The 25,997-nt window shown below is 43.1% G+C and overlaps 1 protein-coding gene across 2 annotated transcripts; it reads left to right on the top strand.

Moving 5' to 3' along the window:
- The first annotated feature begins 2,216 nt into the window (after positions 1-2,216).
- MORF4L1 (mortality factor 4 like 1) lies at positions 2,217-25,321 on the top strand. Of its 2 annotated transcripts, XM_027570622.2 has the most exons (13): positions 2,217-2,397; positions 7,785-7,831; positions 9,502-9,569; positions 12,605-12,721; positions 13,765-13,851; positions 14,278-14,358; positions 18,401-18,426; positions 18,906-18,994; positions 20,180-20,281; positions 21,652-21,740; positions 22,226-22,398; positions 22,858-22,942; positions 24,554-25,321. In XM_027570622.2, the coding sequence occupies exons 1-13, from the start codon at positions 2,358-2,360 to the stop codon at positions 24,636-24,638; spliced, it is 1,089 nt and encodes a 362-aa protein (XP_027426423.1). In that variant the 5' UTR covers positions 2,217-2,357; the 3' UTR covers positions 24,639-25,321. The 2 variants fall into 2 exon arrangements, with proteins under 2 accessions (XP_027426423.1, XP_027426424.1); XM_027570623.2 differs by lacking the exon at positions 12,605-12,721 and having other exon boundaries at positions 2,229-2,397.
- The last annotated feature ends 676 nt before the right edge of the window (positions 25,322-25,997 follow it).

Here is a 25,997-nt window from a genome sequence, read left to right as displayed (position 1 = left end):
TAAATGATAGCTTGGAGATATATACAAGAACTGTCATGTGACATGAAAACACCTGGCAAAGGGGCAGGTGTTGCTGATATTGTTGTAGTTTGTTTCTTTCATTTATAATGAAAGGACAGGCTAAATTTCACTTTGAATGTGGTGAAAATAAAGACATAATTTTTTACCTTTGAATTGTATCCATGGATTCCTACCGTAAGAGCTTCTGGCCTAGATTTAAAAAAGATTTAAAAGATTTAACAACCAAATGCAAAATGTCATTTAATGGATTCAGTTTTGAAAAAAAAAAAAAGCAACAAATATACAAATATTTTGGGAGCCAGTGAGGAAATGTGGAATGGGAATTAAATGATTTTAGGGAATCACAGTTAATTGTGTTGTGTGTGATAATGGTATTGTTTTATATAAGAGAACGCCTTTCTGTGTTGGAAGTACGTACTAAGGAAACCAGGCATGATACATAGTGTATTATTTTTTCTAGTTGTCTGTATTTTTTTTTTTTTTTTAAGATTTCATTTATTCGAGGGTGCCTGGGTGGCTCAGTCCTTAAGCGTCTGCCTTCGGCTCAGGTCACGATCCCAGGGTCCTAGGATCGAGTCCCACACCGGGCTCCCTGCTCAGTGGGAAGCTCGCACTCCCCCTGCTTGTGTTCCCTCTCTTGCTGTCTCTCTCTCTGTCGAATAAGTAAATAAAATCTTAAAAAAAAAGAGATTTTATTTATTTGACAGAGAGAGGGAACACTAGCAGGCTTCCCGCCGAACAGAGAGCATGATGCGGAGCTCGGGGCTCGATCCTAGGACTCTGGGATCAATGACCCCAGCGGAAGGCAGATGCTTAATGACTGAACCACCCAGGCGCCCTGTATGTTTTGTTTTGTTTTTGAGGGAGAGAGAAAGAGCCCTGGGGGCAGGAGGCGGCACAGAGGGCCGCCTGAAGAGAGAATCTTAAGCAGGCTCCACACCCAGCGCCCAGAGCGGGATTGGGGCATCCATCCCAGGACCCTGAAATTAGGTTAGGACTTGAGCCAAAATCAAGAATCAGATGCTTAACCGACTGCCCCACCCAGGCGCCCCCAAATAAAGTGACTTTTAAAGATATTTTTATTAAAGTGCATTACTTGTAACTGTATAATGTGATGAATTTTTACAAGTGCCTTACTCGTAAAGTGCATTACTCCTAACCATACAACCTGATGAATCTTTACATATGTAAACACCATGTAACCCACCGCAGAGGAAGATAAAGCACACCACCGGCATCCCCTCCAGCCAGCCCCCTCCCACCTCAGGTAAGCACTACCCTGATTTCCGTAGGAGATTCTGCTCCCGGTCTGGTTTCCTGTCCACGGAACACCAGGCTCTAGGGACTGATGATAGCATGGCTGGCAGGGATGTGGGAAAACAGGCTCGCTTAAATTGTTGGTTGAAATGTGAGCTGACGAAGCCTTTCATAAGGCTGTTGAACATGCCCCCAGCCTCTGACTCAGTAATTCCACATCTGGGGCCCTAAAATAATAAAAACAATGTGTACAACGGTTTAGGTCGAAAGACGTGGGTTTCCGACCGTGGAGCCCTGAAAGCAGCCTCAGGGTCCTGTAAGAGAACCAAGATCCCGTCAGTCAAGGTCTACGGATTCCGGGGATGTGGCGAGCCCTGGAACATGGCAGGTGGACGCAGACGTGATTGCAGGTGTGCGTCCCGGCGGCGCGGAGGCCGGGGAGGGACAGGAGGGCGACGCCGGGGTCCCCGCAGTTGTGCCCCGTGTTTTACGCAGCTGGGTGGCAGCCTCAGGAACGAGCAGGGGGTGGTGGAATCACAACACAGAGGGCAGGGTGGGTGCCGGGGGCGGCCAGCGGACACGGGTGGGTCCGCGGCCACCGCCGTCGCGGGGGGGGGGCGGGTGAGGGGCTGCGGCGGGAGCGGGGCGCCCACAGGCCGCCACCCCCACACCCCACCCCCGGTCACTAGGACGCGGGCGGCACGGAGGAGCGCCGAGCGGGCTCGCAGGGACCCTCGCCCCCGCGTGTGCTCCAGGGCTGCGGACCTGCGGGCGGGGCGCCCCGGCCCCCCTCACTCTCGGGCCGGCCGCCCCTCCCCCACCCCGCGGAACTACCGATCCCGGCGTGCCCCGGGGCGGCGCGGGCGCCGCGGCGCGTGCGCGGCGGGCGGCCGTTGGCTGGGGCGGCGGCTGCGCGGTCGCGGCGCGGTGAGGTCTGCGGGCGCTGGCAAATCGGGCCCAGGATGTAGAGCCGGCGGTGCCTGACGGCGCGTCTGACGCGGAGCTGGGTGGGGTAGAGAGTAGGGGGCGGTAGTCGGGGGTGGTGGGAGAAGGAGGAGGCGGCGGCGAATCACTTATAAATGGCGCCGAAGCAGGACCCGAAGCCCAAATTCCAGGAGGGTGAGTCCGGGCCGTCGGGGAGAGGCGGCGGGCGGCGCGGGAGCGGGCGGGCAGCGGCGCGGGAGCGGGCGGGCAGCGGCCGGGGGCGGCGGGGGCGGCGGCGCAGGCCGCGCCCGGGGTGGCGGGCAGGGGCCTTGCGAGGAAGGCGCATTGCGGCGGCGGCGGCGGGCTTGGCCGCGGGCGAGGGCGCGGCGCGGGCGGGGAGCTCGGGGAGCGCCGGGCGCCCCGGGGAAGGCGGGCGCGGGGGGCCGCCCATTGTGGGGAGGTGGCGGGCGCGCCATGGCGGCGGCGGGGAGCTGATGTGGCGTGGGGGAGGGGCGGCCGTGCGCGGTGCGTGGGGGGGCGGCCGCCAGGGGCCCGGGACGGCCCCACGGCCGGCGCCCCGCCCGCCTCGGCTCGGGGAGCGGGGGCGCCGGGCGGGGGGCGGCCTGGCGGGGCCCTCGCGCGGGAGGAGCGCGCTGCTGCGAAATGGCCGCTGTGGGGCGGCCGCGCCATCATGGCCGCCGGCGCCCGCCTCGGTTCGCGCGCGCAGCGCCCCCTCCTGGCGAGGGCCGCGCAGGGGCTTTGTGCGGCCGCTGTCCGCGGGCGTTCGCGGGGCGGGCGGGCGCGTTCTGGCGGCGCGGCGAACGTTCTTCGGGCGCAGCACACGGCTTCTCCTAGTGCTGTTCGTGCGCCCGCCCGCCCCGAGCCCGCTGGCGGCGCTGCTGGCCGAGCGGGCGCTCGAGGCCCGGCGGACCGCGGAAGCCGGCCCCTCCCGGTGGCCGCGTCTGTTGTCGGGGGGAGGCCCCCAGTGGGCGGGAAGGGGCGGAGAGTGTCGCAGCGGAGCGGGAACGCGTCCGCCCCTCGCCGTGGGTCGGGGTCGCTCGTGGAGTCGCGGACCCCGGCGCCCGCAGCCGAGGTGACGGCGGGCTCGGCCCCGCGCTCTCCCACCCGGACGGCTGACGGCCGCCGCCCGTGGCTTCGCCCGCTGTGGCAGCCGGCTGGTGTGGGTCAGTGCGCACGGCTCGGATCTGGGAACTTGGAAAGAGCTTTTGTGGGAACGAGGGAGTCCCCGCGCCCCCGGCCGTACTAGCCGTGCGCTGCGCTGCGGGAGACGCGTGCACATGCTGGCGCTGCCGGCCCCTTCGGAGTCCCGGCGGGCTGGGGTTAGCTCGGCGTGGGCGTGACGTCACCGCGCTGGCACGGCCGCGCGGTAGAATTTCCGCCGTGGCGCCGGGCGCTTCGTGTCTCCGTAAAACCGTCCTGCGAAATGGGCCGCTGGCCTTACCAGCCCGCCCGGGGCCGTGGCACGGAAAGTAGCGCCTCGCAGGCCGATGTCCGAGCTGCGGAACACTCACAGAGGCTGGTGGGCAAGGCGCCCTCGTTCGGAACCAGCGGGGGGTGGAGCGAGGAGGGGGTAACGGCGGAGGAGAAGCCGTGCGCTGCGCCCGAAGTGCGGTTGGAAAGTCGCGGGGTTTGCCCTGCCCTCCCTTGGCACTCCTGCGTGGAAGCTGAAGTGCGTGGCCGTGTTCAGAGAACAGAGACGGCCTTGAGAGGGGACAGAATTGCGTTAGAACACTGCAGAGGTGGGCTTATGTAATGGGGGAAATACGATCCGAAACAGTATTTTTTTCATGGTTCCAGTAAACTTGGACGTTTTCCTCATTTAATAATGGCTCAGCGTGTGTTAGGTAAGCAGTTTTTAAGCGCTGGGACTGTTTTGTACTGGACTTGATCCGCCCTTTGAAATTCTGTTACAGCAGAGAGTAAGGAAAACTGTTGGGCAGTTAACCCGTTGTCAGAGGGAATGCCTTTTTGCCTTGTCAGGAATTGACCAGCTAGTAGTAGCTTTTGAGCGTTCCCACTGAGCACAGGCTAGGGGAGGAGGGGGATTGGAATCTCATCAACCTTGAATTTGAGAGCACTGCACAGAATTCCCTTTGTCATAGGATACTGGAAGGATTCAGAGTGGGGAAGGGCTTTACAAGCCGTATCTGATACCGTGGTTTGCTCTTTTCCCCCATTACAGGTCCTTCTCTCCACTTTTATGAAAAGTAGGCTGTAGGCATTTGTTATCCTGGCTCCTGTGCCTCCAGCTCTCTGTGTATTCGTCAAGAGAATAGGAGGGTCTGGGAGCTGGAATGGAGGTCAGAAGGGCCTTAGTCTCAGTATAGTTGTTTTTGGCAGGAGCCAAGAGAGGGAGGAATAAGGCCATTTTCAGGGTGTCTTTATTATTTATTTTTAAGCAGGCTCCATGCCCAGCGTGGAGCCCACAGTGGGGCTCGATCTCATGACGCTGAAATCATGACCTGAGCTGAGCTAAGAGTTGGACGCTTAACCAGCTGAGCCACCCCGGCGCCCTTCAGGGTGTCTCTAAACTGTACCTGGGAAGTGAAGTTAGGAGACACAGGTGTGATCTTTGGTGCTGCTGGTAAGCGCTGTACCTTACTTACATCCCCAGGTTCTCATCCCATAGTACTCAGTGATGGTTCCAGCCTAGCGCTCTCCTGAGCTCTAGACTTGGTACCCAGCTGCTTACTAGAGGATTCCATTTTGGATGTGCTGTAGCCACCGCTGTAACATAGTCCAAAACTGGTCTAAGCCCCCCTCCCTCCATTTCCTGTTCTGGTTAATGCTCCTTCCAGCCTGGAAGTCAGTTTAGACCTTACTGCTTTTGCTTAGTCGTCCTTTACTTCTCACTGCTTTTGGTTCAGACCTATTTCTCTTACCATGGACTGCTGGGAGAAGTCCTTGACTGGTCTCCCTATTTGCAGTCTCCACTTGAAGTTCTGCATAGGCCCACCAACCTCTGGCAGGTTCTTCAGAGGGGACCACTGCACAAGAATTACATAGAGGACTTTGATCAAAGTAAAGTTCCTGGGGTTGCTAGGGGAGGGTCTACTACGTCTCTGGTGAAGCTTGAAAATCTGCAGTTTTAAAAACTCCCAAGAGACTCTTAGTCAGATTTGGGAATCCTTTTATAGGATAAGGTCCAGACTTGGTAACGTGACACGTAAGGCACTCTGTGATCTGTGTAATTTTGATTTCTACTTCTATATGTTTATCCTGTGCTGCAGTGATGGTGAATTATTTATGTTTAAATGGTAGGTAGTCTGGTAGTGTCACCTTGTCGTGTTTCTGTGCTTTTGTACCAGTTGTTTTCCTAGTAGCTCATCATTCACTCCTATTGCATATGAAGATAACATAGGAAATCCAGTAGATTGTGCAAAACTACTTGCTTACATATCAGTGTCCCCTGTTCTAAGGGTGCAAAGTAGGTATGTGAGATTGGGTATAAATATGTTGAAAGTGAATGTATAGATTTGCTTTAGATAACTTATGTTAGTTGTCAGTTTTTTTAAAAGTAGCAGTAGTTTTTTAAAACGGTGAAAACTTTTATTGCCCTATAATTTCTGAAGAGTTGAGCTGGGGTGCCTGGGTGGCTCAGTGGGTTAAGCATCTGACTTTGGCTCAGGTCAAGATTTCAGGTTTCTGGGATCAGCCCCCTTGAGGCTCCTTGGTCACTGCCCAGCTCTCCGCTCAGCGGGGAGTCTGCCTCTCCCTCTGCCCCTACTGTTTGTGTGTGCGCACGGCTCTCAATAAAAAATGTTGAGCTAGGGGCGTGTGGGTGGCGCATTCGTTAAGCATCTGCCTTCGGCTCTGGTCATGATCTCAGGGTCCTGGGATTGAGCCCCGCATTGGGCTCCCTGCTCAGTGGGGAAGCCTGCTTCTCCCTCTCCCCCTCCCCCTGCTTGTGTTTCCTCTCTCGCTGTGTCTCTGTCAAATCTTTAAAAAAAAAAATCTTAAAAAATGTTGAGCTAGTAGGTAATTTTAATAATTTTAGAGCTTAGGGGCGCCTGCGTGGCTCAGTCGTTAAGCGTCTGCCTTCGGCTCGGGTCATGATCAGGGTCCTGGGATCAAGCCGCTCAGTGGGAAGCCTGCTTCTCCCTCTCCCACTCCCCTTGCTTGTGTTCCTGCTCTCGCTGTGTCTCTCTCTGTCAAAAAATAAATAAAATCTTTTTTTTTTTTTTTAAGATTTTATTTATTCATGAGACAGGGAGAGAGAGAGAGAGAGAGAAGCAGAGGGAGAAGCAGGCTCCCAAGGAGCAGGGAGCCCAATGCGGGACTCGATCCCAGGACCCCGGGATCATGACCTGAGCCGAAGGCAGACGCTTAACCATCTGAGCCACCCAGGCGCCCCGAAATAAATAAAATCTTTAAAAAAAAAATTTTAGAGCTTTTTGTTAACCTTTGGGTCTGATGAAATCCAAGGGGACTGAAAATAATGTGCAAGAAATTCATTTCTACGATAATCAAATGTAGTCTTCAGGTACTGCCAGGAATTAACAGCCTGATTTGTCTGAGGAGCTGAGTTGGCTTCCAGGTCTTAATTCCTTCTATTTAGTTATTCGTGCAAGTCTTAATTTTAAGTTTGACATAGAATGTGATTTCCAAAAGTTGGAATTCTTATTTTACTTGACCAGTAAAAGGTTTGGAAGCAGAAATAATAGGGAGAGCATAAGGTCCTAAATATGGGAATATTTTAGGGGCACCTGGGTGACTCAGTTGGTTAAGTGTCCGACTTTTTTTTTTTTGGTAAAAGATTTATTTATTTATTTATTTATTTTAAAAGATTTTTTATTTATTCATGAGAGAGAGAGAGAGAGGCAGATCCCAGGACCCTGGGATCATGACCTGAGCCGAAGGCAGACACCCAACCATCTGAGCCACCCAGGCGCCCATAAAAGATTTATTTATTAGAGAGAGAGACAGACAGCTAGAGAGAGGGAACACAAGCCAGGGGAGTGGGAGAGGGAGAAGCAGGCTCCCCTCTGAGCAGGGAGCTCGATGCGCGGCTCGATCCCACGACCCTGGGATCATGAAGTGTCCGACTCTTGATTGCCCGACTCTTGATTGCAGGTCAGGTCCTGATCTCAGGCTCCTCGTATGGAGCCTGGCATCAGGCTCTGCCCTTAGTGGGGAGTCTGCTTGAAGATTCTCTCTTTGCCCCCCCAGCCCCGGGTGGCGCATGTGCACGCGTTCTCTCTCAAATAAATTAAAAAAAAAAGGAAATATTTTAACTGTATTTTGAGATACACATTGAAAAACCCAAATTCTTCCGAAAGGTAGATATTGTAGAATTTTATTGCCTTAACAGATGATAGATGATTTTGATGGTCTAAATGGATTGACATTCTAATTAATTGTTTTTTGTTTACATTGCATACTGAGGTGCTTTTGTTGCAGGGTACTATTGAGGCTTGATCCGAGGTATTAATCTGTACACGGCCATACTCTTCTAGTTTTGCGAGGATTACGTGCGAGTACAGATGTGATGGCTCTCACATGTGACCCTTAGATATGAAGAGAAATTACAATTAACTCGGTGTTTTTTTTTACTTTTACAGGTGAGCGAGTGCTGTGTTTTCATGGGCCTCTTCTTTATGAAGCAAAGGTATGAAACCTGTTTTCCTTTGAGAAGTTAGCTGAAATGACTGATTAGATGATTCTTGAGCATCAGATTGCAGTGGTTGGTAGGAAGAGAGTTAGTTGCCTTTTTCACAGATTGGTAGTCCATAGTGTCCGTCATTTCTCTTACTTCCCGAGTGGGTCAGATACAGCATTGCCACCTTGCCATTCACCTTACGACCTGCTGAAGGCCCAGCAGCTGGAAGGAGCATTTGAGGGGAAAGGTAAAAGACTGGTTGGTTGTGGGAGCAAGTTGCATGTGTAGTTACTGACTTGTGAGAAAATACTGCCAGAGTCAGTTTTGGGTGTAAATGTAGTATGCTGAGTAAGTCCTGAGCTAACTTGACTATGTTAAAGATCAAAGTGAACGTAAAAAATGTGAGGACATTTAACTTATTTGTTGGTTTGTCTGTCAGAGTTTGAAACCTAGGGGCTTCCTTTCCCCTGTATCGGGTGTGCTCCCGTTGTCAGAACTGATTTTACATTTAGCTAGAGGTAAATGAGATGATATATTCCCCAGTAAAAAGTGTTTTTAGTATTCTCTTTCTGGTAACTTTTAGCGCAAATATGTAAGGTGTAACTGTTTTTAACGCTTGTAATTTTTAAAAACGGTATACAAAACAATACAGCATTTAGTTAAATACAATTTCTACAGCATTCTTGGTGAGTATATGTGTGAAAATGGTCTTTTTTTTTTTTTTTGAAAACGGTCTTAACAGTCTTGAAGTGCCCGTGTGACCAAATGACAACCATTTTCACTATTTTTCAGTTGTTTTGAATACATAGATTAGACACGTGTTTTTAAAGTTCTAAAATGACTGCATTTGGATTTATGGAGACTCTGTTAACTTTATGTGTATGTACATCTCTCAGTGATGCCATACTAACACAGCTTGTAAGTAAGTTGTGAGCTCTGTTGATCATTTATGTTCCTGAATATTATTTTTGTTGTGTCAACTCCATTAACCTGACAGTTTTTTTTTTTTTGGTCTGGCAGCAGAAACTCCAGTGAACGATTTTTGAATGGCTGTTGGAATAGCTTAAACTATCCCGGCTCTCTTGGTTTGGGCAAGATAAAGACTTTGGATAGTGATCACTTGTCATGGTTGATAACTTTCTCTAATCGTGCATTCTAATTGTTAGGCCACTTTTAAGAAGAACATAAAATGTTTTTTCATCTATAACTTGGCTAGTTGCTAATACTTTGCCACAAAACAGTTTATTGCCTTCCATAAGTTAATGACACTTTTTAATGATATGGTATAAATAATTTTCTTCAGGTGAATTTGTCTTTGAAATATGTAATGGCTTCTGATTGGGAGATTTTGAGAAAGTGCAAACGTGGCTTCCATCAGCTGTTCTTAGAGAGCTAATCAAGCCCACTGATTGAAGGCTCAGGGTGACCTGTTACGATGGGTTTTCTGCGTTTGCTGGACTCGGTCCAGCAGATGGTGACTTTGAGGCAGTTTTATGACTGTGGGTGGATGTGAGTGAGAAGCTTGAGCGCTCTTCTTCCTGACCGTCACGTCGTGTCGTGCTCATTGTGGCCACCGGAGTTTGAGGGGAGGGTCCTGGAGATGTTATACCTGTAAAGCATACAGGTGGTCATCTTTTTCAAAGCCTATTTCTGAGTGAATTTTTTCTTCTTTATTTCAGTGTGTAAAGGTTGCCATAAAGGACAAACAAGTGAAATACTTTATACATTACAGTGGTTGGAATAAAAAGTGAGTATTAGTATTAGATCTTTGAAAACAATGTTTTATTTCTAACAAGGTAGCTTGTGTCATGTGTGTCACAAACCCATGCCTCTTAATTCTTGTACAGTTTTAATGTATTCTGTGTATCAAAGCAAGGGTGAAACATTTGTAGTATGGAGAAAGTAATAGAAACTAGGGTACACAGCCATTCTATTTTAAATTCTTTGGATTATTTCTTGTGCTCTAGTATAATGTCTGATAATTGTTAGTCAACCAACTACTTTTTTTCTTGGTTTAGTACATTTTAGGACAGCTTTAGTTTTTTGCCTTAGCACAAACTCAGTTACTGTATATGTTATTGCAAATAGTTATACTCAGAGCTAGTTGGGTTTTTCTGCCTAAAAAAGGAAAAAGGATGAGCTTGTTTGATTAGGAAATAATGACCAACTTATGTTCTGGACTTTGGTAACATAAATGTTGGCAGAGAGTGATTTCATGTGTTCACTTTTTAGAATATGGTTTAATACAGATAGAAGAATTAAATTACAGTACCTAACTTTTCACCTTGAAGAGTTAGACATTTTTATTTTTTTAAAGGAGTGGTGTATTGGTCCATTGCCAGGCGTGGACAGTGGTCCTAGAGTGAACATATTCTAGAATATCTAGCCAATGGAGTTCTCTTTTTCAGTGATGACTCTTTCTCCTTGGGACCCACAAATATCATATCTAATAATTTATTCATTTTTGGTGCTTGAAATAGAAGAGCCTGTAATTTTTACTGTGAGCGGTTTTAAATTACTTTTATTAGTGGTGTTTTGTCCTTCAAAGATTGCCAGAAAGTAGTTCTTCCAGGGATGTTTGCAACTTTTAAGGCTTTGTGTCCCCTGAGCTGTGCTCTGGTGTCCGGTTCCCCACGTGAGCAAGCCATCTGATTGCATGAGCACTCTAGTGCTATGGAAGGAGGTGTTCTCTGACTCTCACTGGCCCTGTGATTTTAGTCTTGTTTAGGTGACCCAGTTTTATTTTTTAGAAAAATTTTTCACAAAGTGCTTTTAGCTAAGAAATTCCAGACCCTGGGGCGCTGGGTGGCTCAGTCGTTAAGCGTCTGCCTTCGGCTCAGGTCGTGAGCCCAGGGTCCTGGGATAGAGCTCCGCATCGTGCTCCCTGCTCTGCGGGAGGCCTGCTTCTCCCTCTCCCACCCCCCCTGCTTGTGTTCCTCTCTCACTGTGTCTCTCTGTCTCAAATAAATGAATAAGGTCTTTAAAAAAAAAAAAAAAAACAGACCCTTCACTTTTCTGCCATTAGTATAGTTGTAGAAAGGCGGACATCTAAAATGTTTAAAAGCACATTCCTTGTGATTTTTCCCCCCCCACTTAAACTATTGCTCATAATGACAGGATTTTAAATATTGAGAAATTGGGAAAGCCATAGGGAAAACTATCCTTTTGTCTTTCAGAAATAAACTATGATTTTAAATGTGATTTCTAATATCTAAATTATTTCTAATATCCAGGAAAGTTCATCGTATGGCTTCTGGTGTGTACTGTAGATTTCCCTATTTAAACTGCGTTTCAGTCTTGTATTAGATTTATTATACATGCGGATAATACTCTGTTAGTATTGGGTAACAGGTAATAAAATATCTCATTTGTGCATACCATGTGTGGGAAAATTAACGTCCATCCAGGAAATCGAAAGAAAAACAAATTCATGATACAGGATTGTCTCCCTCCCCATTTACTCTTGTAAATAAGTGTTTTAGGATTCATCTTAATAGCTGTGAACACACAGGTTTTGGGCTTAACTCTTTTATGTGCAATATTTTGTTTAAAATTACAGGTAGATGTGTACAGCTTAAAGACTTGGGTTTTGAGTGGCATTTGTAGCTTATAAGAAATTATGAAAGTGTCAAACACTTGCATTTCCGGATTTTAGGACTTCAAAATAATGTTTTTTCCTTTGTTAGAATTCAGTAACACACATAAAATGATAGGCTGCATAGATTTGTTTTCAGCTACTTTTGTATACTGATTCCTTGGAAAATTTAAAAATGGCACTAAACATCAGAGATCTTTAATATCTTTTAGATGTATTGAGGATATTAATGAACAAAGATGTATTTTTTGTAGGTGATTTGGGATGTAGATCAATATACATAACTTTGAAAAATTTGATCTTAGTATTTAGAGAAGGCTTTAAATAAACCCCATTTTGAAATGGGGAAGAGTTACTCAAATGCCCAGCAAGTGTGTTATGTTTATGTTTAGTACTGTGTAAGTAATGCCACAGATCACTGTGCTGTTGGAATTAGTGACAAGCTACCTTTAGAAAATTCTGAACTTACGCTTGTGACCTCTGAAAATTTCTGAACGTCTGGCCTTCAGTTACCACCCTAGTAGTGATGTTCCTCAGAGCAAAAGATATTTCATCTTCCTGTGGTTCAGCAAGGGCTTTCAGCTTCTGACACATAAAGGAAACTCTGGAATTGATTTGGTTTTTGTTATTTTTTAATTAAAAAAATTTTTTTAAGTAAATACCATGCCCGATGTGGGGCTTGAACTCATGACCCGGAGATGAAGAGTCTCATGCTCTACTGACTGAGCCATCCAGGCACCGCTTGATTTGGTTTTTAGATCAAAGTGCTTATGTAGATGTATTTTATATCAGAGTGGGAAGGGGTTTGCAGGGATCTAAAATGGAGCTTCGTGGGAAGTAAGAATTTTGACAGCTCCCCTTAACTTAGAGAGAATGGGAATAGATACAAGTAGATGCATAAATAAAAATAAGATTCTCATTTTGAAAATGGTCTGTAAGGTATCTTACTTTTAGAAAGTCATAGGACAAAAGCCCAATCTCCAAATTGGAGTTTTTTAAACTTTAGTAAATATATAAATATTTTCAAAAGCACAATAGAGGATATATTTCTAAATTTTCATAATCCTTATTGGAACTTGTTGACACAGACATTTAAATACTCCATTTGTAAATAAATCTTAATAAAGCTTAAGCTAAATTCTGCACCTAGTTACTGAGATTACTTTGTACTATGCTGTCTGTATCAGAAGTGCTGTGAGGCCCAGGCGCTCTGAAAAAACTTTGAAGACACGTGAGGATATTGTAGCCCTTTTTCCTGTTCCTGAAGGAGCTCCCTCAGTACACCACCCCCTCCTGACCTCTAGGTAAATGCATGTTTTAAAGTTTTCTCTAGGAAATCATGTTGAGGATTGCTTTTTAATTACTTATTTTCCTTTTGGCTATCTAATGTAAGAGGTCAGAGGTGGGAAATCATTAAATGAAAGATTTTGCTTTGAGGATACATCTGATTGTGTCACTAAAGGAGCTCCCTCAGCAGGAGAAAAGAATCAATTTGCATGAATAGTTCAGCATTCCCTAAGAAATACCTTGTTTTTGTTTTCCCCTCTGGAGAAAAACCACATCAGAAATCTTGAAGGAGCTTTTCTAAGGGCCAGAATGCTTAAGCAACTAGTTATTTTTGGAGTGGTTCGTTCTACCTTTTGATGTTTAAAAAGCCATCTCTCTGGTTATGTCTTGGAAGTTAGTGCATTCGTTCATTCATGAGTGAAGGTTGAGGATGATGTAGTCTGATAAACCATGTGATAATGGTTTGATCCACAGTCTTAGCTGAGTTGGTCTGGATGTTGTTTGAGTGTGGTAGACCTAATCATGTTCCTGACCTACCGTGAGTGTATTTTGTGTGTCAGATTCCTGAGTATTTTACATGTATTATTTAATTTTTGTAACAATTGTGTAAAGGTAGGTATAGTTACACTCATTTTACAGGTGATGAAAATCATGCACAGCTAGTTCTGTAACTTTGCTATTATGTTTCACAGTATTAGCTTTTGATGGACCTTTTTTTTGGAAATTAAAATTCTTTAAGATCTCTTTATTCTGTAAGGGTAGTTGCTTAGGGACTCTTTAAGTGCCATGCTCTTAAGTCATTTGAAGAAAGGATTTCAATAATCTGTTTTTGTAATCTGGCAGTTAAGATTTGGAATGCTGCTTCTGTGGATATGAAATGTTTACTTCCTTTATAGAACAGATTTTCATTTTAGTTGAGAATGGATTTGTAGTCCTACTAAATTTTTGTCAGAGAAATCCAAAGTCTTGCCTCTTAGATCTCTAAAAAGTAATTGGTGGACAAAGTCTGAATAGTGGTAAAAGTAATTTTGAATGATAATTTAACTTTTGTCTTTTTCAGTTGGGATGAATGGGTTCCAGAAAGCAGAGTACTCAAATACGTGGATACCAATCTGCAGAAACAGCGAGAACTCCAAAAAGCCAATCAGTAAGTTTGTTTTGCAGCCATGAATAGGAGGAGAAATGTCTGTAAATTAATTTTGGGAAATGGAATGAATACTAGAATCAAATTGGCTGCCCGCTGACAAAATGACTCTTGGTACCTGTCAGCTGCTGTTTTGGGGCTTTAAACTTCAATCAGAGAAGCCTTTCCTAGAAAAAGGAAGGTAGATAATTGGTCATTTCTTGAGTCTGTCCATAGAGTTAGATAGAAGACAGCAGGCTGTTGTTGGAAATTCCTGTAGTTGCAAACTCACTGTGATCTCCTTACCTCCTGGGCTCTGGGGGAGTTACACTTGGGAAGGGGATGTGGGACCTCAGTTTGAATATAAATTTCAAATGCAATCAAGCTGGCACAATTTATTTTTCCACATACGTACTCATTTAATGACAACTATTGAAATTATTTTTGAAGGGAGCAGTATGCAGAGGGGAAGATGAGAGGGGCTGCCCCAGGAAAGAAGACATCTGGTCTGCAACAGAAAAATGTTGAAGTGTAAGAAGCTCTATCTTTGTTTTAATTTTACATACTGTTTTATAAGTGGAATTCAAACTCAGTACTCATTATCATGTATTAGAATTTATTGGAAATGGAAACTGGAACATTTTAACTTGAAAAATGCCAATGAGAATCCCATTCTCAAGTGTTGGGTTGTTGAAAATATGTAATAATTACATATTCCTTAATTTCCCTTAGCAGGTTTTCTGTACCACCTCCCCCCCCCCTTTTATTATGGTGAAAAATGCGTAACATAAAATTCACCGTTGAACTCATTTTTAAGTGTGTAATTCAGTGGCATTGAGTACATCCCAGACCCTTTTTAAGGTGTGTTTGTGTGTGTGAGCATGTATGTGTTTTCTTTTACAAATAGAGTATTATCAGTAGAACACAAGTCTTAAGATATTTTTTGGGCAGATTTGCTCTTTTAGTAGTATTGAAAAGAAATACTAGCTTAACTCTTCTTTTGAAACCTGTGGTAAGAATGTGTGAGATGTTAAAGTTTCAAATTACCCACCCGCCCCCGGGGAGGCGAGGGGGGGTGCATTTCTTGTTGTTAACTCTTAAGATTTAGAACATCTTGGTAATAAAAACCTATGTGTGGAAGTCATGCACACATAACAGATCAAAAACTTCTATTAAAAGATCATTTTATTTTTTGTGACTTATTTTCATTTAAAAACAGGTAGTTTAGGGGTGCCTGGGTGGCTCAGTTGGTTGGGCAGCTGCCTTCGGCTCGGGTCGTGAATCCTGGAGTCCCAGGATCGAGTCCTGTGTTGGGCTCCCTGCTCAGTGGGGAGTCCCCTTCTCCCTCTGACCCTCCCCCATCTCCTCTCTCATTCTCTCTCCCTCTCTCTCATGAATAAGAAACAAACAAAAAAACAGGTAGTTTAGGGGGCGCCTGGGTGGCTCAGTTATAGTCCACCTTTGGCTCAGGTCATGATCCCAGGGTCCTGGGATTGAGTCCCACATCGGGCTCCCTGCTCAGGGGCAGTCTGCTTCTCCCTCTCTCTCTGCCTTTCCCCTCGCCTTTGCTCTCTCACTCTCAAATAAAGTCTTTAAAATAAAAGATCTAAAAACAGGTAGTTTAATGAGTGGTCATGTTCTTGTCAAAGGGTCAAAAGTAACAGTGTTCTAAAATATGATTTATTGAGGAGAAGTTTGTATGTTTTTCCTCAGAATTATATCGTATTGCTTTAGAGTTAGTGGTCTGACATTACTACCTAAACATGAGATGTTAGTCATGAAGGTAACTAGGCATTTGAAGGTTGATCTTTGTTGAGTTGATATTTGATAGGCAAGGAGTGGGTGTGCCACTGAGGGCAGCCTGTAGCTTTCATTAAAAAGCAATAACAAATTACGTTGTTCTTTGGAAAACTGCCATGTAGTAGTAGTCATTAGGATTTTAATAGCAAGTGAGTCTTAAAAGTCAGCAACTTTCTCATATGGGAGAATAGATTTTGATCGATAAAATATTTTTGATTTAATGTTAATCCTTTCTCGTGTTAAAAATTGGTGTAGAAAGTTAGTCTAGTAGTAGGCTTAAAAATTATTTGTGTTACAAAGTGTACAATTTCAACTACAAAAATAATGGCTCAGTAAATATGAAGTAAAATTTTAAAACTCAATTTTCCCTTCCTGTAGAGTGGGGTCCTCTTCAAATTTATTGGCTCCTGGGTCTTTTGGGTCTTCTTGTCATTAGGTAGGATAAGATATGCTCTAGGCTCACCTGGTACATTTTCTGCCCTGAGACATGGAACTTCCTTTCTTCTCCAAGAACCTTTATTAATGGGAAAGATGACATTTTGTGGAGATCATAATCTGAGTAGTTAGAGAAAACATCAAGTAATTTTATTTTATTTTTTTCATATATTTTATTTATTTGACAGAGACACAGCGAGACAGGGAACACAGCAGGGGGAATGGGAGAGGGAGAAGCAGGCTTCCCGTGGAGTATTGAGCCCGATGTGGGGCTCGATCCCAGGACCCTGGGATCATGACCTGAGCCGAAGGCAGACGCTTAACTACTGAGCCACCCAGGCGCCCCACATCAAGTAATTTTAAGTACTACTTTTCCCTGGTAGAATAGTAGGTATATTTTAAAGTAAAAAGAGTAATTAAACCAGTATTTTTTTCCCCATTTCTTTCATTTTGAGTTGAGGTTTGGATGTAGTTTGTAATGTTTAGTTTTATCCTACTCTATCCTTTAGGATTTAGTAAGTGTTCTTTCTCCGGATATGTATAAACACAAACGCATCTGGTTAGAAGATAGAACCAGGTTTACCTTCGCTTTGTTGACATTTTGGTCCTTAAGTTTGGGTGCTCATCTTTCTAAACTGTTAGTGAATACATGTGATGTTTGCTAGCAGTTTGGCTTCAAAAGGCTGTGCTTTGTTCATTATTTAGTGGAGTGGCTTTTTTTTTTTTTTTTTTTTAAGATTTTATTCATTATTTGAGAGAGAATGAGAGCCAGAGAGCATGAGAGGGAAGAGCGTCAGAGGGAGAAGCAGACAGGGAGCCCGATGTGGGACTCGATCCCGGGACTCCAGGATCATGACCTGAGCCGAAGGCAGTTGCTTAACCAACTGAGCCACCCAGGCGCCCGCTTTTTTTTTTTTAACATTTTATTTACTTAGCACAAGCAGGGGGAGAAGCAGAGGGAGAGGGAAAAGCAGGTTCCCCGCTGAGCGAGGATCCAGTGTGGGACTCCATCCCAGGACCCTGGGATCATGACCTGAGCCAAAGGCAGACACTTAACCGACAGAGCCATCCAGGTGTCCCTGGAATGGCTTTTCTTAAGAATGACTTAGGACTTCAGTTACTCTTTAAATTGAATCTAACAGCTGATGTTTTGACTATATAATACTTAGTCATAGGGCTTAGAGAAAGGAACACAGACAACACCAGACAGTTTATTGTAGGAAATCTGTTGCCTAGTTTGAGAAACTAGCTTGCTTGTTTAATTTATATAAGCAAGAAGGTTGAAGCAAGAAGTCTGTGAGTCTTTACTGCTGTGATTCATTGAAGTATAGTTTATAGATTTCAGAGTTAGGGTCAGCTGTCAGTGTTTTCTCTTTAATTTTGTGGTATAGAATGAGTGGGTAAGGAATACGTGTCAGGGCTCTAGGTTTCTCTTGGTCTCCACCTGTTCTTAACACATAAAAGTTCATGGTTTAATCTGAACCAGAAATACTGTCCAACAAGTACTTGTGTTCCAAAAGTTAAACTTGGAGAAACAGGAAAAATCTCGTACTTTCAGATGGCCAGATTTTTGTACTTATCCCTAAACATAAGTTAATATAAATTGTAAAATGAACCTCATGCTCTAAATTAGATCAGTACAATTAATAAGATTTATAAATATCTTTTTAAAGCAGAAGAGTCAGCCTACTCTGGTGTTCTGGTTTGGTCCCACCAGATATAGCCCATAGTCATGGGCTTTGCACATGATTTTCTTGTATTCTATAAATATTGTTTATGAAGTTAAAATGAATAATTTACTGTTTGCTAGTTTGTAAATATACATGAGTTAAGTTGCAATTAGAGATGATGACCAAGAGGAAGGAGAGATTAGCTTTGTTCTGTGTAGGGGAAGAAAAGAGTATTAGGTGTAGAAAAGGACGGAATATCCAGTTGAGAGAAGTACAGGGAGACAGTGGCCCCTGAGGGTGGAGCACACACATGTCTCATCAGGTTCTTGGACTGAGCTGATGGGGTTGCTTGAACTTTTGGAAGTTTGTTTGGGTAGAACCAATAATGTAAGGTTCTTAAAAACTATATAATATATGCTGTGAACTTGTAAATCAATAACATCATGGAAGTCTCCCAACGTGGTTTTGGTTTAGTTTTGTATTATATGGAGGGAGGTGTGAATTTAGCTAACTATCAGTGAAAATTCTTGTCTGAGCAGGAAACTAATTCACAGCCTGGGCTTATCATCCAAGGCAGTATTTCTCTATGAACTTAACTCTGGTAAAAGGGAACTTTTACTAGCAATAATGACTTACTCTTCTTTCCCTTTTCTTCCTTCTCCTTTTAGGAAAACCAAAAAGAACAAACAGAAAAGTAAGGATATTAAATTTGTTTTAAAATTATTTTATCTTTATAGCATTTACATTTTGAAATTAGTATTGTTAAAATTTACAGAGTTTTTAGAGTAAGCGTATGTTTGTTGCTCATGTCAGAGATCAATCACAGCAACATTCTACAGAATCCAGTACATAGTAGTATAGTACTTGGGTAGTGGAGACCCAGCTTTGATACTCTTTTTACCATGGAGAAACCTGTGTCATGTTTAGTCTTAATGCTAGAGAAGATAATATTTTTTAATAAATGTAAGATGATATTGTAAATGTTGCCTTATGCTAAGTGTTCGGTAGAACTTTATAAGTTGTATTTTTGGTAGGACTATGATTCTTTACAGTAGATTTGAGTAACTCGTGTGTAATGGGAAAATGAAAACAGCGGGGGTGTCATGAGACTATTTTCCTTACGAGTCTCTCCTATGTGAAGCTGAAAATCTCCCTTCTCCTAAATCTGTGCAGCACCTGGAAATGGGGACGGTGGCAGCACCAGTGAGACCCCTCCGCCTCCTCGCAAGAAAAGGGCCCGCGTGGATCCCACTGTGGAGAATGTGAGTATTTTCTCAGCTTTATGAATTGCATTTTAGTATTTATAGTTTGTGCAATAAAAGAGTCGGAACTTGAGTCTCGAAAACATTGTTAATTTGGTTAACTACTGAAGTGAAAATATTCCTCCTCTTGGATAAAGGTTTTTTTTTTTTAATACATCTGTATTTCACTTGTAGCTCTGAATATGTCCCTGCTATGTATGTCCTCCCCAGCTCATCATCAGATACTTGTTTTCAAGCTCTGTTGATGTACAGAACTTAATATTTCATTGATGTTTGACTGTATAGACTTACCAGTTCACGTTAAATGGTTTAGTATGTCCCATGATGACTCAACAAACCCATAAAAAAAAACCCACAAAAGCCTTATCCGTTCTACATATATGTGTGTGTATATGAGTTTAGAATTTCTCTAAGTGATAAAGTGTCTTATTTTTAATTTACAAAGTTAATGAATTGGAAGTGGGTTTTTTTTTTTTTTAATATCTTGTTTATTTGAGAAAGAATGAGAGAGAGAGAGCATGAGGAGGGGAGGGTCAGAGGGAGAAGCAGACTCCCCACTGAGCAGGGAGCCCTATGCATGGGACTTGATCCTGGCTCTCCAGGATCATGACCTCAGCCGAAGGCAGTCGCTTAACCAGCTGAGCCACCCAGGCGCCCTGGAAGGTAGGGTTTTAATTTAATTTTAATGTACTGACAGTTTATATTTCTGAAACTGAGATTAGGAAACTTAGAGTGCTGTGTTCTGAGAATAGGCAGCTTTGGGCAGTGATGAAACACTTCATTAGGAGTTTGTACATTTAATTTTATGTATTAAAGAAGTAATTTTAAGGTAGTCATATTTGGAACAGTCCCTGGATATCAACAATAGATACGAAAATACCGTTAGAGTGCACCAAGTCTGAGTGCTCATTTGCAGAAGAAAAGAAAATGTGCTGAAGAATTTGTGCCTTCACACGAAAAAGCACTGAATAGACCAATTATCTATGAAGACCAGATTCTTCCATCAGCTTAGCTATAGGTAGGGGTTTTTCATTTACAAATTTTTGAATGTTAACTCTGGCAGTCCATTTGAGTACTTCAGATTAGTTTATATCTTTAGTGCCTCTAAAGATTGAGGAAAGCCCTGAATTTTAGTTGTTTAGTGAGAAAAGGTGGGTTTTTAATGCCATTCCCTTTTCTGTCCAGGAGGAAACATTCATGAACAGAGTTGAAGTGAAAGTGAAGATTCCTGAAGAGCTAAAACCATGGCTTGTCGATGATTGGGACTTAATTACCCGACAAAAACAGGTACCTTGAAAGCGACACAGATTGTCATCTATAGATGTTCTAGGTAGTGTGAAACAAAGTTTTAAGGAAAAAATTGTATAGACTTGACTATTGAAGGGGTGTGACTGATGAGTGTTATTTTATTTTTTTAAGATTTATTTTTTGACAGAGAGAGACACAGCGAGAGAGGGAACACAAGCAGGGGGAGTGGGAGAGGGAGAAGCAGGCTTTCCGCTGAGCAGGGAGCCCGATCTGGGGCATGATCCCAGGACTCTGGAATCATGACCTGAGCCGAAGGAAGACGCTTAACCGACTGAGCCACTCAGGTGCCCCTGATGAGTGTTACTTTAATTCAGAGACTGAACAGTGTGATCATCAGAAGGCCTCACTTGTAGAGGACTAAAACAAAAGTACATATATAAAAGTCCCATGAGTTTATAGTGAGAAGAGGTGGAGAGAACTCCGTTTTGGATGTTGCTAGGATAGGAAATCATTCTGAAGATTGATAAGGACAAAGAAGCATGTGTTTCCTGTTCTACTGTCATTGAAAATGGGATATTCTCACATAATGTTGCTACTAGTGGAATGTAACAGGAAGCACACAATAGTTCCTGCAAGGTATTTGTGGCCTCCAAAAGAACCTGAATCTCCTCCAGCTCCAAGTCTGATTACTAGTGTAAAGGAAATAGGGGCATTATGAGGTACATGTGTGACATCACAAGGGTGCAGCCATCAAAACCAGAATGAGGACTTTATCAGACGATGAACCAAGTTTTTAGAACAGATGGCATGGGCAGGAATAGGGGCGTATAGACTGCTTGGGGGTCAGGAGACTTCAGAGACCTCAGTCCTAGACACTGTGTGGACCTCATTTGGTTCTTGATTTGGTTCTGGTGCTGAACTGCTGGACTCAAACCTTGGCCTTACCAGTTACTGAGTACTCAGCCTTTCTGTGTTTTAGTAGGTTCCTGTCTCCCACTACTGATGTGAGGATGAAAAGAGATTTCATTTTTGCTTCCAACAGGGTCTGGCACATGATCCACATACAGTAAATGTCAGTGTCAGGGAGGTACATTTCTACATTTCTGTGTGGTGTATTCCATAGATCGTGAGCAGTAGGAATGCGTGTCCAGCAGATGACTGGTCTTTAGAGCTGTGCTGTCCAATATGGCAGCCTCTAGTCAACGTTTGGCTATGTACTGAGATTACTAAACTAAAAAATTTTTATTAGTTCCTCAGCCACATTAGCCATGTTGTAAGTGCTGAGCAGTGCCATTTCCTATTTCGTAACTGTTAGGTGGTCTTTTATTGCATTAAAGCTTTTCCAGTGTAGCTTTTCTTAAAAAAAAAAGGAATACTGTGGTATTCAAGTTTTTTTTTTGTTTTCATAGCTTTTTTATCTTCCTGCCAAGAAGAATGTGGATTCCATTCTAGAGGATTATGCAAATTACAAGAAATCTCGAGGAAACACAGATAATAAGTAAGAACATATAAATCTTTTAAGTATACACAAAGGTATTTTTCTTTTAAGTATTATTTCCAAGTAAATTCTCTGAAATGTCTACTTACTCTTAGTGCCATCAGAAACCAGCAAAATAGAATTTCATTGGTTTGACGTGGAGTTTGGCTGGCAAACTTTTTTTTTTAAAGGGCCAGACGGTAAATATTTTAGGTAAAATTGAAGCTGTTATGTGTAAGTGCATGTATAACCATTTAAAATACAATTGAGAATTTTTTTAAAAACCATTCTTAGCCTGAAGGCTGTAGTTTGCTTACCACTGGTTTATTTTTGGAATTGATTTTTCTTGTTCTTTAAATCCCTCTAAAAAAATGTGTTCGTTAAAAGTTCATTGCCATTAGTTCAGCCTTCAGTTCAAGTCCCTTGCTCTTAATTGATTGAATTAATCCCCATTTCTCAATTCTTTTCAGTGACTTTGAAAGTAAATATTTTTGTCTTTGTATCAGGGAGTATGCTGTTAATGAGGTTGTGGCAGGAATAAAGGAATACTTCAATGTGATGTTGGGCACTCAGCTACTCTACAAATTTGAGAGACCACAGTATGCGGAGATCCTAGCGGATCACCCGGATGCACCCATGTCCCAGGTGTATGGAGCACCACATCTACTGAGATTATTTGGTAATGTCCTATTTAGAAAAAAATTACTTTTTATCCTTTGGTTTTTTATTTCTTTATCTTATTCTTTAAGATTTTATTTGAGAGTGAGAACGAGTGGTGGGGTGGTGGGAGCAGACTCCCTGCTGAGCCCGAATGTGGGACTTGATCCCAGGACCCTGGGATGACCTGAGCCAGAGGCAGACGCTTAACCAACTGAGCCCCTCAGGCACCCCTATCCTTTGGGTTTTTAATATTTTTTGTCTTTACTAATTGATATCAAGGGGTAACAAAGTAATATTACAGAACATTCCATTTTGAACTTTCTACCTAAAATGTTAAATATCAAATCTGTTTAAAAGTAGAGTTTTTTAAAATCACATATTTTAAAGGAATCAGTGATCGCATTTGCTGCTCACATAAAAATAGTGCTTCCTAGTGCTGTCTCGTACGTAACTTTGACTACATTATTTGTTTACACAGTACGAATCGGAGCGATGTTGGCCTATACTCCTCTGGATGAGAAAAGCCTTGCATTGTTGCTAAATTATCTTCATGATTTCCTAAAGTAAGTTTAAGGGTGTGCTTGAAATTACAAACATGAATTAGCACAGTGTACCGAGAATCACTGATCCATTGGCACTGTAGATAAGAAGACAGACGAGAACACAGCAGTGTGCGGACGGAGAGAGATGTCAGTGCAACAACAAAGGTGTAGGTGGTGACTGTCGCAGATGCTGGGGTGGCGGCTGGCGGGATCAGCTGGCTAGTCTTTGGAAGGAAACAAAATCTGATCCACACTTACTGTCACAGACTAAAATTCTAGATTAATCCAAAGTATAACTCTGAAGTGGAAACTATTAAGATAATGATGGAAAAATGGTAACATTTTCATTATTTTTAGAGTGAGAAAGGTCTTTCTTAAATACTCACATAATAGAGGGAATAATCATCTTGACTTTGTAAAAAGTTAAAGTTCTGTGATTAAAAATTAGTAACACAGAAAGAAAGAAACAGTAACAGAAGAGGTATGATCACGGTGAGCAAAGCAGTGACAGCATGGTGGGTTTCCACAGCAGCGGCAGCTCGGTGGCCTACCGAAATGGTGCAGGGTTCCCACGGTCAGGGGGTCTCTGTCGCGCTGGCTGAGATCAACCAGACTGCAGAATTGGGGGAAAGGGCAGTTCTGGTTATTGCAGCTTTTTGGAGGGCATTTTGGCAATGCCTGTTGAAAGTTCAAATGTGCTTCCCTCGGACCAGACCGTTACCTCTCTGGGAACTGACCCCATAGATAAGTTGAAGTGCACAAAGATTTCCAAATGCACAAAGGTGTAAAATACACGTGTATAGTAATGAATTGTCAACAGCCAAGCCCCTTGCAAAGGGTGTAGCTGTAAACATCCTGATGAGAAAGCTTGTCCATGTTGCGGCAACTGAAAACAGCCAACTTGCAGGAAAAGTAGGTGTGTGAGTCCCCTCATTTGTGGAGAAACGTTTGTACTCTTTGGAAAAGATCAAGAAAAGTGTGGATCCTACCAAATGGTGGATTAGTTCCTGGGCACCCTTCTGGGAGGGAAGGCTGAAATGGTCAGTTTCTACTTCATCTCTTTCTGTATTTGAATTTCCTTAGCGTGATACCATGTGTTTTGTAATCATAAAACTGCGACACGTGCCTGGGAATGTATGAGGCATTCTAGTCCTTGCTCTTCGGGTGATGAGGAGAGGTCCTCTCTCTGCCTGGATTTTTTTTTTTTTTTAAATGAACTCAAAGTGTTGTACCACTGAACACTTCAGTTCAGGACCCTTTGATTTTTATGGTGTTTGTCAGTTTCTGAATCTGTATCTCATACATTGAGTTTCAAAGAGCTAAAGAAAACACTAGATGTTCCTTTAGGATGCCACATCTGTTTCCTAAAAACAGTCCTAGCTCTCAAGTTGGTATTCTGAAGACAGCTATTCTTTACTGTTCTGAAACGAGGGAGTGGCTCTGGACTTCTTCGTTCTTTATGCATCACTGACTGGTGTGTATGGGCCTATGTATCTGAATTGTAATGACAGGGTTTTACTGTGAAGTTGCCTTTATTTTAGTATATTTTCAGAGAAACTGTTCTGTGTGCCTTGATTTAGATCAAGGTAGGATTCTCCTTCATCTTTATAATGACTGACATTTTGTTTTTAGATACCTGGCAAAGAATTCGGCAACCTTGTTTAGTGCCAGCGATTATGAAGTGGCTCCTCCTGAGTACCATCGGAAGGCTGTGTGAGGCGAGGTGCCGGCCCTCACTTCGTTTGGATCTCTGTAAACACATTTTTGTTTAGTCCTTCTCTTGTACAAATGATGTACTTTGAAAATGTTAGTGTATAACAGAGTTGATGTTTGTTTTCTGTTTGATCTTAAACAGAGAAAATAAAAGGGGTTACAGCTCCTTTTTTCTTTTCTTTTTTTTTTTTTTTTCATTTCAAAGTTGCTACCAGTGTATTCAGTGATGGACAACGGAGAGACATACTGTAGACTGTTCTATTGCCTAGTCGACAAAGCTGCTTTGAATGCTGGTGGTTCTATTCCTTTGACACTACGCACTTTTATAATATGTGTTAATGCTCTATGACAAATGCTCTGATTCCTAGTGCCAAAGGTTCAATTCAGTGTATATAACTGAACACGCTCATCCGTTTGTGCTCCTTTTTTTTTTTTTTTTTTTTTTTTTAATGGTGCTTAAAGTAAAGAGCCCATCCTTTGCAGGCCATCCATGTTGTTCCTTAGGCATTTTATCTATGCTCAGATTGTTGAAGAATGGTGGCTTGTTTCATGGTTTTTGTATTTGTGTCTAATGCACGTTTTAACAATAGACGCAATGCATTGTGTAGCTACAGTTTTCTGGAGAAGTCAATCTTTTAGGAATTGTTTTTCAGATCTTCAATAAATTTTTTCTTTAAATTTCAAAGAGCAATGTGCTTGTGTGGATGCATTACGAAACCTTTTCGTATCTAGACAGTGATTTTTCAGGTAGGTGTTGAATTGTATTTGGCCTTTATGGAAGGAGGTGGGTGGCTTCAGCATCAACCTCTAATCCACGAAGCTTTGGCAATTTGTTCTTGAGTCGTGGCTAAGCAGTTAGAGATCCACAGGACTATTTCTCTACTTTTCCTAGATGACTTCTATACTTGCATGACATCTAGCTGTCTAATTACTTCAAAGTGTTTACACCAACACGGTCACAATGCGTGATGCCGCGTTTTCTTAAGTATTCATTAATCTCTCTCCTCCCATTACGAATAGAGTGTTGACAGGTTTGCCTGATGATACTAAAGGCAGTAATCATCTCTGGACAATAAATGTGTTAAGTAGTGGTGAGTATGTTCATTCAGTAGTGATCTTGGTGTGGCTCCAGAACGTGATGCGCAGTAGTGAGAGTAGCTGGAATAAGACATAGCATGGTCCTGAATGGATGGTTCTAGTTCATTGTAAACATCAATCTTAAAATCTTTAGTCGAGGTATAATTGATATAAAACATTAGTTTTACGTGTAAAACATAATGATTCTGTATTTGTATTTATTGTGAAATGATGACCACAGTAAGTCTAGTTAACGTCCATCATGATAGGTGGTTATATCAACTTT

This window comes from Zalophus californianus, chromosome 6 (assembly GCF_009762305.2).
Source record: "Zalophus californianus isolate mZalCal1 chromosome 6, mZalCal1.pri.v2, whole genome shotgun sequence".
Taxonomy (NCBI): domain Eukaryota; kingdom Metazoa; phylum Chordata; class Mammalia; order Carnivora; family Otariidae; genus Zalophus; species Zalophus californianus.
Note: the sequence above shows the minus strand (reverse complement) of the source record. Positions and strands in the feature narration are given on the sequence as shown.

Coding starts and splice junctions, on each gene's coding strand:
- MORF4L1 (XM_027570622.2), top strand. CDS start 2,358: ATGGCGCCGAAGCAGGACCCGAAGCCCAAATTCCAGGAGG. Junction 13,852..14,277: donor GAACTCCAAAAAGCCAATCA/GTAAGTTTGTTT, acceptor TTATTTTTGAAG/GGAGCAGTATGCAGAGGGGA. Junction 20,282..21,651: donor TAATTACCCGACAAAAACAG/GTACCTTGAAAG, acceptor TTGTTTTCATAG/CTTTTTTATCTTCCTGCCAA.